A 17485-nucleotide genomic window follows, 5' to 3' on the forward strand; every position below is an offset into this window, starting at 1 on the left:
GTGTGTTCATCTGTAGTCACTGTTCCCTACCTGCTCTAACACATTGTCTTACTGTGGAATAGACTGGGTGTGTTCATCTGTAGTCACTGTTCACCTACCTGCTCTAACACAACACATTGTCTTACTGTGGAATAGACTGGGTGTGTTCATCTGTAGTCACTGTTCCCTACCTGCTCTAACACAACACATTGTCTTACTGTGGAATAGACTGGGTGTGTTCATCTGCAGTCACTGTTCCCTACCTGCTCTAACACAACACATTGTCTTACTGTGGAATAGACTGGGTGTGTTCATCTGTAGTCACTGTTCACCTACCTGCTCTAACACAACACATTGTCTTACTGTGGAATAGACTGGGTGTGTTCATCTGTAGTCACTGTTCACCTACCTGCTCTAACACAACACATTGTCTTACTGTGGAATAGACTGGGTGTGTTCATCTGTAGTCACTGTTCACCTACCTGCTCTAACACAACACATTGTCTTACTGTGGAATAGACTGGGTGTGTTCATCTAGTCACTGTTCCCTACCTGCTCTAACACAACACATTGTCTTACTGTGGAATAGACTGGGTGTGTTCATCTGTAGTCACTGTTCCCTACCTGCTCTAACACAACACATTGTCTTACTGTGGAATAGACTGGGTGTGTTCATCTGTAGTCACTGTTCTAACACTACCATTGTCTTACTGTGGAATAACTGGGTGTGTTCATCTGTAGTCACATACCTGTCTTACTGTGGAATAGACTGGGTGTGTTCATCTGTAGTCACTGTTCCCTACCTGCTCTAACACAACACATTGTCTTACTGTGGAATAGACTGGGTGTGTTCATCTGTAGTCACTGTTCACCTACCTGCTCTAACACAACACATTGTCTTACTGTGGAATAGACTGGGTGTGTTCATCTGTAGTCACTGTTCACCTACCTGCTCTAACACAACACATTGTCTTACTGTGGAATAGACTGGGTGTGTTCATCTGTAGTCACTGTTCACCTACCTGCTCTTACTGTGGAACACAACACATTGTCTTACTGTGGAATAGACTGGGTGTGTTCATCTGTAGTCACTGTTCACCTACCTGCTCTAACACAACACATTGTCTTACTGTGGAATAGACTGGGTGTGTTCATCTGTAGTCACTGTTCTGCCTAACACAACACATTGTCTTACTGTGGAATAACTGGGTGTGTTCACAACACATTGTCTTACTGTGGAATAGACTGGGTGTGTTCATCTGTAGTCACTGTTCCCTACCTGCTCTAACACAACACATTGTCTTACTGTGGAATAGACTGGGTGTGTTCATCTGTAGTCACTGTTGTCTGGGTCTTTTCATCTGTCTTGTTATTATTGAATGATTTATGTGTTTATAATGAACACACAGAGAGAGGTCAAAGGGCAATAGGCCAGATTTGAAACTATGTCGATATCATAGACGTGTACCCGGAGGCTGTGTCATTACAGGCTGACCAGCCTGGCCACAAATCATTCAGGTTATATTCAAATAAATGAACCACACACACACACCTGTGCAGACTGTTGATGTTCTTGCAAAGAATGAAAATACACATACAATAATTGAGTTAAAATGACATTTTATATTTTGATGGTTGTATTTTCAGTTATGCCTCAGCTGCTGCCCATAGCTCTGGGCATTGATCTCCACAGTCGCCATGGCGCCATTCTGGCATCTGCCGAGATCAGCCACGCCCTCTACAAGCTGGCCAATCAGAACAACAGGTACTGCAACCTCACCTCTCAACCAGCCAATCACTTATAGGAAAACCACATGAACGTTGTTCGAAAGGCACTCTCACATCTGAGCGATCTGTTTCTGCAGGTGCCTGGTAACATGAGAATAAAAACACAAGGAAACCCACTGCTCTCGATAGTATCACTGCTCTTTAATAAGCTTTAATAATCTTTAATACTCTTTAATACTCTTTAATACTCTTTAATAATCTTTAATACTCTTTAATAATCTTTAATACTCATTAATACGCTTTACTAATCTTTAATAATCTTTAATAATATTTAATAATCTTTAATACTCTTTAATAATCTTTAATAAGCTTTAATAATCTTTAATAATCTTTAATACTCATTAATAATTTTTAATAAGCTTTAATAATCTTTAATACTCTTTAATAATCTTTAATAAGCTTTAATAATCTTTAATAATCTTTAATACTCTTTAATAATTTTTAATAAGCTTTGATAAGCTTTAATAATCTTTATGAACCGGTCTCATACGTAGAGCTTATTAAAGAGCAGTTTGTGGGTTTCTCTGTTTTGCACATCGACCCATGATTTCACTTCCTGATTTGACTGAAGCCCTTGGCTCCTATAAAGTCATTGACCGTCTCTATCTCTCTCGTAGCCCCGACTGTGTGTGAGATATGTGCTGTCTGGGGGGTGTTGAACATTTCTGTTGTTCGCTGTGGACAGTAACATTGTATTGTACTGGATTGTAGACCGGTGACAGAGCTCATCTCTTCAGACTGTGTGGATGGACTCAAGAGCATTCACCAGAGGGTTAGTTCACTTCTCGCTTGTTACTCTCTCTCTCTCTCTCTTTCTCTCTGTCTCTCACTTACCCCCCGTCTGTCTCTCTGTCTCTCACAACCCCCCGTCTGTCTCTCTCTCTCTCACTACCCCTCCGTCTGTCTCTCACAACCCCCGTCTCTCTCTCTCTCTCTCACTACCCCCGCCTGTCTCTCTCTCTTGCCCTCTTTTCTCCTTCAATGTCTTCACTACATACATGTTGTCAAAAAGTGTTGACCATTCACCTGAGTCAGTTGTACCAACATTAACATGTACCTACCTCAGTGAGTCAGTTGTACCAACATAGACAACATTAACATGTACCTACCTCAGTGAGTCAGTTGTACCAACATAGACAACATTAACATGTACCTACCTCAGTGAGTCAGTTGTACCAACATAGACAACATTAACATGTACCTACCTCAGTGAGTCAGTTGTACCAACATAGACAACATTAACATGTACCTACCTCAGTGAGTCAGTTGTACCAACATTAACATGTACCTACCTCAGTGAGTCAGTTGTACCAACATAGACAACATTAACATGTACCTACCTCAGTGAGTCAGTTGTACCAACATTAACATGTACCTACCTCAGTGAGTCAGTTGTACCAACATAGACAACATTAACATGTACCTACCTCAGTGAGTCAGTTGTACCAACATTAACATGTACCTACCTCAGTGAGTCAGTTGTACCAACATTAACATGTACCTGCCTCAGTGAGTCAGTTGTACCAACATTAACATGTACCTACCTCAGTGAGTCCTGTAACAACATTAACATGTACCTACCTCAGTGAGTCAGTTGTACCAACATTAACATGTACCTGTCTCAGTGAGTCAGTTGTACCAACATTAACATGTACCTGTCTCAGTGAGTCAGTTGTACCAACATTAACATGTACCTGTCTCAGTGAGTCAGTTGTACCAACATCAGTAACATGTACCTGCCTCAGTGAGTCAGTTGTACCAACATTAACATGTACCTGTCTCAGTGAGTCAGTTGTAACAACATTAACATGTACCTGTCTCAGTGAGTCAGTTGTACCAACATTAACATGTACCTACCTCAGTGAGTCAGTTGTAACAACATTAACATGTACCTACCTCAGTGAGTCAGTTGTAACAACATTAACATGTACCTGCCTCAACATTAACATGTACCTACCTCAGTGAGTCAGTTGTAACAACATTAACATGTACCTACTTCAGTGAGTCAGTTGTACCAACATTAACATGTACCTACCTCAGTGAGTCAGTTGTACCAACATTAACATGTACCTACCTCAGTGAGTCAGTTGTAACAACATTAACATGTACCTGCCTCAGTGAGTCAGTTGTACCAACATTAACATGTACCTACCTCAGTGAGTCAGTTGTAACAACATTAACATGTACCTACCTCAGTGAGTCAGTTGTACCAACATTAACATGTACCTACCTCAGTGAGTCAGTTGTACCAACATTAACATGTACCTGCCTCAGTGAGTCAGTTGTACCAACATTAACATGTACCTACCTCAGTGAGTCAGTTGTACCAACATTAACATGTACCTGCCTCAGTGAGTCAGTTGTAACAACATTAACATGTACCTACCTCAGTGAGTCAGTTGTAACAACATTAACATGTACCCTACCTCAGTGAGTCAGTTGTAACAACATTAACATGTACCTACCTCAGTGAGTCAGTTGTACCAACATTAACATGTACCTACCTCAGTGAGTCAGTTGTAACAACATTAACATGTACCTACCTCAGTGAGTCAGTTGTAACAACATTAACATGTACCTGCCTCAGTGAGTCAGTTGTAACAACATTAACATGTACCTGTCTCAGTGAGTCAGTTGTACCAACATTAACATGTACCTACCTCAGTGAGTCAGTTGTACCAACATTAACATGTACCTACCTCAGTGAGTCAGTTGTAACAACATTAACATGTACCTACCTCAGTGAGTCAGTTGTAACAACATTAACATGTACCTGTCTCAGTGAGTCAGTTGTACCAACATTAACATGTACCTACCTCAGTGAGTCAGTTGTACCAACATTAACATGTACCTGTCTCAGTGAGTCAGTTGTACCAACATTAACATGTACCTACCTCAGTGAGTCAGTTGTACCAACATAGACAACATTAACATGTACCTGCCTCAGTGAGTCAGTTGTAACAACATTAACATGTACCTACCTCAGTGAGTCAGTTGTACCAACATAGACAACATTAACATGTACCTGCCTCAGTGAGTCAGTTGTACCAACATTAACATGTACCTGCCTCAGTGAGTCAGTTGTACCAACATTAACATGTACCTGCCTCAGTGAGTCAGTTGTACCAACATTAACATGTACCTACCTCAGTGAGTCAGTTGTACCAACATTAACATGTACCTACCTCAGTGAGTCAGTTGTACCAACATTAACATGTACCTACCTCAGTGAGTCAGTTGTAACAACATTAACATGTACCTGTCTCAGTGAGTCAGTTGTAACAACATTAACATGTACCTACCTCAGTGAGTCAGTTGTACCAACATTAACATGTACCTACCTCAGTGAGTCAGTTGTACCAACATTAACATGTACCTACCTCAGTGAGTCAGTTGTACCAACATAGACAACATTAACATGTACCTACCTCAGTGAGTCAGTTGTACCAACATTAACATGTACCTACCTCAGTGAGTCAGTTGTACCAACATAGACAACATTAACATGTACCTGCCTCAGTGAGTCAGTTGTACCAACATTAACATGTACCTGCCTCAGTGAGTCAGTTGTACCAACATTAACATGTACCTGCCTCAGTGAGTCAGTTGTACCAACATTAACATGTACCTACCTCAGTGAGTCAGTTGTACCAACATTAACATGTACCTGTCTCAGTGAGTCAGTTGTACCAACATTAACATGTACCTACCTCAGTGAGTCAGTTGTACCAACATAGACAACATTAACATGTACCTGCCTCAGTGAGTCAGTTGTAACAACATTAACATGTACCTACCTCAGTGAGTCAGTTGTACCAACATAGACAACATTAACATGTACCTGCCTCAGTGAGTCAGTTGTACCAACATTAACATGTACCTGCCTCAGTGAGTCAGTTGTACCAACATTAACATGTACCTGCCTCAGTGAGTCAGTTGTACCAACATTAACATGTACCTACCTCAGTGAGTCAGTTGTACCAACATTAACATGTACCTACCTCAGTGAGTCAGTTGTACCAACATTAACATGTACCTACCTCAGTGAGTCAGTTGTAACAACATTAACATGTACCTGTCTCAGTGAGTCAGTTGTACCAACATTAACATGTACCTACCTCAGTGAGTCAGTTGTACCAACATTAACATGTACCTGTCTCAGTGAGTCAGTTGTACCAACATTAACATGTACCTACCTCAGTGAGTCAGTTGTACCAACATAGACAACATTAACATGTACCTGCCTCAGTGAGTCAGTTGTAACAACATTAACATGTACCTACCTCAGTGAGTCAGTTGTACCAACATAGACAACATTAACATGTACCTGCCTCAGTGAGTCAGTTGTACCAACATTAACATGTACCTGCCTCAGTGAGTCAGTTGTACCAACATTAACATGTACCTGCCTCAGTGAGTCAGTTGTACCAACATTAACATGTACCTACCTCAGTGAGTCAGTTGTACCAACATTAACATGTACCTACCTCAGTGAGTCAGTTGTACCAACATTAACATGTACCTACCTCAGTGAGTCAGTTGTAACAACATTAACATGTACCTGTCTCAGTGAGTCAGTTGTAACAACATTAACATGTACCTACCTCAGTGAGTCAGTTGTACCAACATTAACATGTACCTACCTCAGTGAGTCAGTTGTACCAACATTAACATGTACCTACCTCAGTGAGTCAGTTGTACCAACATAGACAACATTAACATGTACAGTTGCACCAACATTAACTACCTCAGTGAGTCAGTTGTACCAACATTAACATGTACCTACCTCAGTGAGTCAGTTGTACCAACATTAACATGTACCTGTCTCAGTGAGTCAGTTGTACCAACATTAACATGTACCTACCTCAGTGAGTCAGTTGTACCAACATAGACAACATTAACATGTACCTGCCTCAGTGAGTCAGTTGTAACAACATTAACATGTACCTACCTCAGTGAGTCAGTTGTACCAACATAGACAACATTAACATGTACCTGCCTCAGTGAGTCAGTTGTACCAACATTAACATGTACCTGCCTCAGTGAGTCAGTTGTTCCAACATTAACATGTACCTGCCTCAGTGAGTCAGTTGTACCAACATTAACATGTACCTACCTCAGTGAGTCAGTTGTACCAACATTAACATGTACCTGCCTCAGTGAGTCAGTTGTAACAACATAGACAACATTAACATGTACCTACCTCAGTGAGTCAGTTGTAACAACATTAACATGTACCTACCTCAGTGAGTCAGTTGTAACAACATTAACATGTACCTGCCTCAGTGAGTCAGTTGTACCAACATTAACATGTACCTACCTCAGTGAGTCAGTTGTACCAACATAGACAACATTAACATGTACCTGCCTCAGTGAGTCAGTTGTACCAACATTAACATGTACCTACCTCAGTGAGTCAGTTGTACCAACATTAACATGTACCTACCTCAGTGAGTCAGTTGTAACAACATTAACATGTACCTGCCTCAGTGAGTCAGTTGTACCAACATTAACATGTACCTACCTCAGTGAGTCAGTTGTAACAACATTAACATGTACCTACCTCAGTGAGTCAGTTGTACCAACATTAACATGTACCTACCTCAGTGAGTCAGTTGTACCAACATTAACATGTACCTGCCTCAGTGAGTCAGTTGTACCAACATTAACATGTACCTACCTCAGTGAGTCAGTTGTACCAACATTAACATGTACCTGCCTCAGTGAGTCAGTTGTAACAACATTAACATGTACCTACCTCAGTGAGTCAGTTGTAACAACATTAACATGTACCTACCTCAGTGAGTCAGTTGTAACAACATTAACATGTACCTACCTCAGTGAGTCAGTTGTACCAACATTAACATGTACCTACCTCAGTGAGTCAGTTGTAACAACATTAACATGTACCTACCTCAGTGAGTCAGTTGTAACAACATTAACATGTACCTGCCTCAGTGAGTCAGTTGTAACAACATTAACATGTACCTGTCTCAGTGAGTCAGTTGTACCAACATTAACATGTACCTACCTCAGTGAGTCAGTTGTACCAACATTAACATGTACCTACCTCAGTGAGTCAGTTGTAACAACATTAACATGTACCTACCTCAGTGAGTCAGTTGTAACAACATTAACATGTACCTGTCTCAGTGAGTCAGTTGTACCAACATTAACATGTACCTACCTCAGTGAGTCAGTTGTACCAACATTAACATGTACCTGTCTCAGTGAGTCAGTTGTACCAACATTAACATGTACCTACCTCAGTGAGTCAGTTGTACCAACATAGACAACATTAACATGTACCTGCCTCAGTGAGTCAGTTGTAACAACATTAACATGTACCTACCTCAGTGAGTCAGTTGTACCAACATAGACAACATTAACATGTACCTGCCTCAGTGAGTCAGTTGTACCAACATTAACATGTACCTGCCTCAGTGAGTCAGTTGTACCAACATTAACATGTACCTGCCTCAGTGAGTCAGTTGTACCAACATTAACATGTACCTACCTCAGTGAGTCAGTTGTACCAACATTAACATGTACCTACCTCAGTGAGTCAGTTGTACCAACATTAACATGTACCTACCTCAGTGAGTCAGTTGTAACAACATTAACATGTACCTGTCTCAGTGAGTCAGTTGTAACAACATTAACATGTACCTACCTCAGTGAGTCAGTTGTACCAACATTAACATGTACCTACCTCAGTGAGTCAGTTGTACCAACATTAACATGTACCTACCTCAGTGAGTCAGTTGTACCAACATAGACAACATTAACATGTACCTACCTCAGTGAGTCAGTTGTACCAACATTAACATGTACCTACCTCAGTGAGTCAGTTGTACCAACATAGACAACATTAACATGTACCTGCCTCAGTGAGTCAGTTGTACCAACATTAACATGTACCTGCCTCAGTGAGTCAGTTGTACCAACATTAACATGTACCTGCCTCAGTGAGTCAGTTGTACCAACATTAACATGTACCTACCTCAGTGAGTCAGTTGTACCAACATTAACATGTACCTGTCTCAGTGAGTCAGTTGTACCAACATTAACATGTACCTACCTCAGTGAGTCAGTTGTACCAACATAGACAACATTAACATGTACCTGCCTCAGTGAGTCAGTTGTAACAACATTAACATGTACCTACCTCAGTGAGTCAGTTGTACCAACATAGACAACATTAACATGTACCTGCCTCAGTGAGTCAGTTGTACCAACATTAACATGTACCTGCCTCAGTGAGTCAGTTGTACCAACATTAACATGTACCTACCTCAACATTAACATGTACCTGCCTCAGTGAGTCAGTTGTACCAACATTAACATGTACCTACCTCAGTGAGTCAGTTGTACCAACATTAACATGTACCTACCTCAGTGAGTCAGTTGTACCAACATTAACATGTACCTACCAGTGAGTCAGTTGTCAACATTAACATGTACCTAACAGTAGACAACATTAACATGTACCTGCCTCAGTGAGTCAGTTGTAACAACATTAACATGTACCTACCTCAGTGAGTCAGTTGTACCAACATAGACAACATTAACATGTACCTGCCTCAGTGAGTCAGTTGTACCAACATTAACATGTACCTGCCTCAGTGAGTCAGTTGTACAACATTAACCAACATTAACATGTACCTGCCTCAGTTGTACCAACATTAACATGTACCTGTCAGTTGTACCAACATTAACATGTACCTACCTCAGTGAGTCAGTTGTACCAACATTAACATGTACCTACCTCAGTGAGTCAGTTGTACCAACATTAACATGTACCTACCTCAGTGAGTCAGTTGTACCAACATTAACATGTACCTGTCTCAGTGAGTCAGTTGTACCAACATTAACATGTACCTACCTCAGTGAGTCAGTTGTACCAACATTAACATGTACCTACCTCAGTGAGTCAGTTGTACCAACATTAACATGTACCTACCTCAGTGAGTCAGTTGTACCAACATAGACAACATTAACATGTACCTACCTCAGTGAGTCAGTTGTACCAACATTAACATGTACCTACCTCAGTGAGTCAGTTGTACCAACATTAACATTAACATGTACCTGTCTCAGTGAGTCAGTTGTACCAACATTAACATGTACCTACCTCAGTGAGTCAGTTGTACCAACATAACAGACAACATTAACATGTACCTGCCTCAGTGAGTCAGTTGTAACAACATTAACATGTACCTACCTCAGTGAGTCAGTTGTACCAACATGTACCATCAGACAACATTAACATGTACCTGCCTCAGTGAGTCAGTTGTACCAACATTAACATGTACCTACCTCAGTGAGTCAGTTGTACCAACATTAACATGTACCTGCCTCAGTGAGTCAGTTGTACCAACATTAACATGTACCTACCTCAGTGAGTCAGTTGTACCAACATTAACATGTACCTACCTCAGTGAGTCAGTTGTACCAACATTAACATGTACCTGCCTCAGTGAGTCAGTTGTACCAACATTAACATGTACCTACCTCAGTGAGTCAGTTGTACCAACATTAACATGTACCTGCCTCAGTGAGTCAGTTGTAACAACATTAACATGTACCTACCTCAGTGAGTCAGTTGTAACAACATTAACATGTACCTACCTCAGTGAGTCAGTTGTACATTAACAACATTAACATGTACCTACCTCAGTGAGTCAGTTGTACCAACATTAACATGTACCTACCTCAGTGAGTCAGTTGTAACAACATTAACATGTACCTACCTCAGTGAGTCAGTTGTACCAACATTAACATGTACCTGCCTCAGTGAGTCAGTTGTAACCAACATTAACATGTACCTGTCTCAGTGAGTCAGTTGTACCAACATTAACATGTACCTACCTCAGTGAGTCAGTTGTACCAACATTAACATGTACCTACCTCAGTGAGTCAGTTGTACCAACATTAACATGTACCTACCTCAGTGAGTCAGTTGTAACAACATTAACATGTACCTGTCTCAGTGAGTCAGTTGTACCAACATTAACATGTACCTACCTCAGTGAGTCAGTTGTACCAACATTAACATGTACCTGTCTCAGTGAGTCAGTTGTACCAACATTAACATGTACCTACCTCAGTGAGTCAGTTGTACCAACATAGACAACATTAACATGTACCTGCCTCAGTGAGTCAGTTGTAACAACATTAACATGTACCTACCTCAGTGAGTCAGTTGTACCAACATAGACAACATTAACATGTACCTGCCTCAGTGAGTCAGTTGTACCAACATTAACATGTACCTGCCTCAGTGAGTCAGTTGTACCAACATTAACATGTACCTGCCTCAGTGAGTCAGTTGTACCAACATTAACATGTACCTACCTCAGTGAGTCAGTTGTACCAACATTAACATGTACCTACCTCAGTGAGTCAGTTGTACCAACATTAACATGTACCTACCTCAGTGAGTCAGTTGTAACAACATTAACATGTACCTGTCTCAGTGAGTCAGTTGTAACAACATTAACATGTACCTACCTCAGTGAGTCAGTTGTACCAACATTAACATGTACCTACCTCAGTGAGTCAGTTGTACCAACATTAACATGTACCTACCTCAGTGAGTCAGTTGTACCAACATAGACAACATTAACATGTACCTACCTCAGTGAGTCAGTTGTACCAACATTAACATGTACCTACCTCAGTGAGTCAGTTGTACCTACCAACATAGACAACATTAACATGTACCTGCCTCAGTGAGTCAGTTGTACCAACATTAACATGTACCTGCCTCAGTGAGTCAGTTGTACCAACATTAACATGTACCTGCCTCAGTGAGTCAGTTGTACCAACATTAACATGTACCTGCCTCAGTGAGTCAGTTGTACCAACATTAACATGTACCTGCCTCAGTGAGTCAGTCGTACCAACATTAACATGTACCTACCTCAGTGAATCAGTTGTACCAACATAGACAACATTAACATGTACCTACCTCAGTGAGTCAGTTGTACCAACATAGACAACATTAACATGTACCTACCTCAGTGAGTCAGTTGTACCAACATAGACAACATTAACATGTACCTGCCTCAGTGAGTCAGTTGTAACAACATTAACATGTACCTACCTCAGTGAGTCAGTTGTACCAACATAGACAACATTAACATGTACCTGCCTCAGTGAGTCAGTTGTACCAACATTAACATGTACCTGCCTCAGTGAGTCAGTTGTACCAACATTAACATGTACCTGCCTCAGTGAGTCAGTTGTACCAACATTAACATGTACCTACCTCAGTGAGTCAGTTGTACCAACATTAACATGTACCTACCTCAGTGAGTCAGTTGTACCAACATTAACATGTACCTACCTCAGTGAGTCAGTTGTAACAACATTAACATGTACCTGTCTCAGTGAGTCAGTTGTAACAACATTAACATGTACCTACCTCAGTGAGTCAGTTGTACCAACATTAACATGTACCTACCTCAGTGAGTCAGTTGTACCAACATTAACATGTACCTACCTCAGTGAGTCAGTTGTACCAACATAGACAACATTAACATGTACCTACCTCAGTGAGTCAGTTGTACCAACATTAACATGTACCTACCTCAGTGAGTCAGTTGTACCAACATAGACAACATTAACATGTACCTGCCTCAGTGAGTCAGTTGTACCAACATTAACATGTACCTGCCTCAGTGAGTCAGTTGTACCAACATTAACATGTACCTGCCTCAGTGAGTCAGTTGTACCAACATTAACATGTACCTACCTCAGTGAGTCAGTTGTACCAACATTAACATGTACCTGTCTCAGTGAGTCAGTTGTACCAACATTAACATGTACCTACCTCAGTGAGTCAGTTGTACCAACATAGACAACATTAACATGTACCTGCCTCAGTGAGTCAGTTGTAACAACATTAACATGTACCTACCTCAGTGAGTCAGTTGTACCAACATAGACAACATTAACATGTACCTGCCTCAGTGAGTCAGTTGTACCAACATTAACATGTACCTGCCTCAGTGAGTCAGTTGTACCAACATTAACATGTACCTGCCTCAGTGAGTCAGTTGTACCAACATTAACATGTACCTACCTCAGTGAGTCAGTTGTACCAACATTAACATGTACCTACCTCAGTGAGTCAGTTGTACCAACATTAACATGTACCTACCTCAGTGAGTCAGTTGTAACAACATTAACATGTACCTGTCTCAGTGAGTCAGTTGTACCAACATTAACATGTACCTACCTCAGTGAGTCAGTTGTACCAACATTAACATGTACCTGTCTCAGTGAGTCAGTTGTACCAACATTAACATGTACCTACCTCAGTGAGTCAGTTGTACCAACATAGACAACATTAACATGTACCTGCCTCAGTGAGTCAGTTGTAACAACATTAACATGTACCTACCTCAGTGAGTCAGTTGTACCAACATAGACAACATTAACATGTACCTGCCTCAGTGAGTCAGTTGTACCAACATTAACATGTACCTGCCTCAGTGAGTCAGTTGTACCAACATTAACATGTACCTGCCTCAGTGAGTCAGTTGTACCAACATTAACATGTACCTACCTCAGTGAGTCAGTTGTACCAACATTAACATGTACCTACCTCAGTGAGTCAGTTGTACCAACATTAACATGTACCTACCTCAGTGAGTCAGTTGTAACAACATTAACATGTACCTGTCTCAGTGAGTCAGTTGTAACAACATTAACATGTACCTACCTCAGTGAGTCAGTTGTACCAACATTAACATGTACCTACCTCAGTGAGTCAGTTGTACCAACATTAACATGTACCTACCTCAGTGAGTCAGTTGTACCAACATAGACAACATTAACATGTACCTACCTCAGTGAGTCAGTTGTACCAACATTAACATGTACCTACCTCAGTGAGTCAGTTGTACCAACATTAACATGTACCTGTCTCAGTGAGTCAGTTGTACCAACATTAACATGTACCTACCTCAGTGAGTCAGTTGTACCAACATAGACAGTGACATTAACATGTACCTGCCTCAGTGAGTCAGTTGTAACAACATTAACATGTACCTACCTCAGTGAGTCAGTTGTACCAACATAGACAACATTAACATGTACCTGCCTCAGTGAGTCAGTTGTACCAACATTAACATGTACCTGCCTCAGTGAGTCAGTTGTACCAACATTAACATGTACCTGCCTCAGTGAGTCAGTTGTACCAACATTAACATGTACCTACCTCAGTGAGTCAGTTGTACCAACATTAACATGTACCTGCCTCAGTGAGTCAGTTGTACATAGACAACATTAACATGTACCTGCCTCAGTGAGTCAGTTGTACCAACATTAACATGTACCTACCTCAGTGAGTCAGTTGTACCAACATTAACATGTACCTACCTCAGTGAGTCAGTTGTACCAACATTAACATGTACCTGCCTCAGTGAGTCAGTTGTAACAACATAGACAACATTAACATGTACCTACCTCAGTGAGTCAGTTGTACCATAGACAACATTAACATGTACCAACATTAACACCTACCTCAGTGAGTCAGTTGTACCAACATTAACATGTACCTACCTCAGTGAGTCAGTTGTACCAACATTAACATGTACCTACCTCAGTGAGTCAGTTGTAACAACATTAACATGTACCTACCTCAGTGAGTCAGTTGTAACAACATTAACATGTACCTGTCTCAGTGAGTCAGTTGTACCAACATTAACATGTACCTACCTCAGTGAGTCAGTTGTACCAACATTAACATGTACCTGTCTCAGTGAGTCAGTTGTACCAACATTAACATGTACCTACCTCAGTGAGTCAGTTGTACCAACATAGACAACATTAACATGTACCTGCCTCAGTGAGTCAGTTGTAACAACATTAACATGTACCTACCTCAGTGAGTCAGTTGTACCAACATAGACAACATTAACATGTACCTGCCTCAGTGAGTCAGTTGTACCAACATTAACATGTACCTGCCTCAGTGAGTCAGTTGTACCAACATTAACATGTACCTGCCTCAGTGAGTCAGTTGTACCAACATTAACATGTACCTACCTCAGTGAGTCAGTTGTACCAACATTAACATGTACCTACCTCAGTGAGTCAGTTGTACCAACATTAACATGTACCTACCTCAGTGAGTCAGTTGTAACAACATTAACATGTACCTGTCTCAGTGAGTCAGTTGTAACAACATTAACATGTACCTACCTCAGTGAGTCAGTTGTACCAACATTAACATGTACCTACCTCAGTGAGTCAGTTGTACCAACATTAACATGTACCTACCTCAGTGAGTCAGTTGTACCAACATAGACAACATTAACATGTACCTACCTCAGTGAGTCAGTTGTACCAACATTAACATGTACCTACCTCAGTGAGTCAGTTGTACCAACATAACATGACAACATTAACATGTACCTGCCTCAGTGAGTCAGTTGTACCAACATTAACATGTACCTGCCTCAGTGAGTCAGTTGTACCAACATTAACATGTACCTGCCTCAGTGAGTCAGTTGTACCAACATTAACATGTACCTACCTCAGTGAGTCAGTTGTACCAACATTAACATGTACCTGTCTCAGTGAGTCAGTTGTACCAACATTAACATGTACCTACCTCAGTGAGTCAGTTGTACCAACATAGACAACATTAACATGTACCTGCCTCAGTGAGTCAGTTGTAACAACATTAACATGTACCTACCTCAGTGAGTCAGTTGTACCAACATAGACAACATTAACATGTACCTGCCTCAGTGAGTCAGTTGTACCAACATTAACATGTACCTGCCTCAGTGAGTCAGTTGTACCAACATTAACATGTACCTGCCTCAGTGAGTCAGTTGTACCAACATTAACATGTACCTACCTCAGTGAGTCAGTTGTACCAACATTAACATGTACCTACCTCAGTGAGTCAGTTGTACCAACATTAACATGTACCTACCTCAGTGAGTCAGTTGTAACAACATTAACATGTACCTGTCTCAGTGAGTCAGTTGTACCAACATTAACATGTACCTACCTCAGTGAGTCAGTTGTACCAACATTAACATGTACCTGTCTCAGTGAGTCAGTTGTACCAACATTAACATGTACCTACCTCAGTGAGTCAGTTGTACCAACATAGACAACATTAACATGTACCTGCCTCAGTGAGTCAGTTGTAACCAACATTAACATGTACCTACCTCAGAAGTGAGTCAGTTGTACCAACATAGACAACATTAACATGTACCTGCCTCAGTGAGTCAGTTGTACCAACATTAACATGTACCTGCCTCAGTGAGTCAGTTGTACCAACATTAACATGTACCTGCCTCAGTGAGTCAGTTGTACCAACATTAACATGTACCTACCTCAGTGAGTCAGTTGTACCAACATTAACATGTACCTACCTCAGTGAGTCAGTTGTACCAACATTAACATGTACCTACCTCAGTGAGTCAGTTGTAACAACATTAACATGTACCTGTCTCAGTGAGTCAGTTGTAACAACATTAACATGTACCTACCTCAGTGAGTCAGTTGTACCAACATTAACATGTACCTACCTCAGTGAGTCAGTTGTACCAACATTAACATGTACCTACCTCAGTGAGTCAGTTGTACCAACATAGACAACATTAACATGTACCTACCTCAGTGAGTCAGTTGTACCAACATTAACATGTACCTACCTCAGTGAGTCAGTTGTACCAACATTAACATGTACCTGTCTCAGTGAGTCAGTTGTACCAACATTAACATGTACCTACCTCAGTGAGTCAGTTGTACCAACATAGACAACATTAACATGTACCTGCCTCAGTGAGTCAGTTGTAACAACATTAACATGTACCTACCTCAGTGAGTCAGTTGTACCAACATAGACAACATTAACATGTACCTGCCTCAGTGAGTCAGTTGTACCAACATTAACATGTACCTGCCTCAGTGAGTCAGTTGTACCAACATTAACATGTACCTACCTCAGTGAGTCAGTTGTACCAACCTCATAGACAACATTAACATGTACCTACCTCAGTGAGTCAGTTGTACCAACATTAACATGTACCTACCTCAGTGAGTCAGTTGTACCAACATTAACATGTACCTGTCTCAGTGAGTCAGTTGTACCAACATTAACATGTACCTACCTCAGTGAGTCAGTTGTACCAACATAGACAACATTAACATGTACCTGCCTCAGTGAGTCAGTTGTAACAACATTAACATGTACCTACCTCAGTGAGTCAGTTGTACCAACATAGACAACATTAACATGTACCTGCCTCAGTGAGTCAGTTGTAACAACATTAACATGTACCTGCCTCAGTGAGTCAGTTGTACCAACATTAACATGTACCTGCCTCAGTGAGTCAGTTGTACCAACATAGACAACATTAACATGTACATTAACATACCTCAGTGAGTCAGTTGTAACAACATTAACATGTACCTGTCTCAGTGAGTCAGTTGTACCAACATTAACATGTACCTACCTCAGTGAGTCAGTTGTACCAACATTAACATGTACCTGCCTCAGTGAGTCAGTTGTACCAACATTAACATGTACCTACCTCAGTGAGTCAGTTGTACCAACATAGACAACATTAACATGTACCTACCTCAGTGAGTCAGTTGTACCAACATTAACATGTACCTACCTCAGTGAGTCAGTTGTACCAACATTAACATGTACCTGTCTCAGTGAGTCAGTTGTACC

The 17485-nt window shown here is 40.9% G+C and overlaps 1 protein-coding gene across 1 annotated transcript in view; it reads left to right on the top strand.

Moving 5' to 3' along the window:
• The window catches only part of tbcd (tubulin folding cofactor D), a 227884-nt gene that overhangs the window by 146077 nt on the left and 64322 nt on the right, over nt 1–17485 (top strand). Inside the window, 2 exon segments of the mRNA XM_052520050.1 lie at nt 1627–1744; nt 2479–2539. Coding sequence (XP_052376010.1) covers nt 1627–1744; nt 2479–2539 — 179 coding nt within the window.

Source organism: Oncorhynchus keta, chromosome 5 (genome assembly GCF_023373465.1).
Source record: "Oncorhynchus keta strain PuntledgeMale-10-30-2019 chromosome 5, Oket_V2, whole genome shotgun sequence".
Classification (NCBI taxonomy): Eukaryota; Metazoa; Chordata; class Actinopteri; order Salmoniformes; family Salmonidae; genus Oncorhynchus; species Oncorhynchus keta.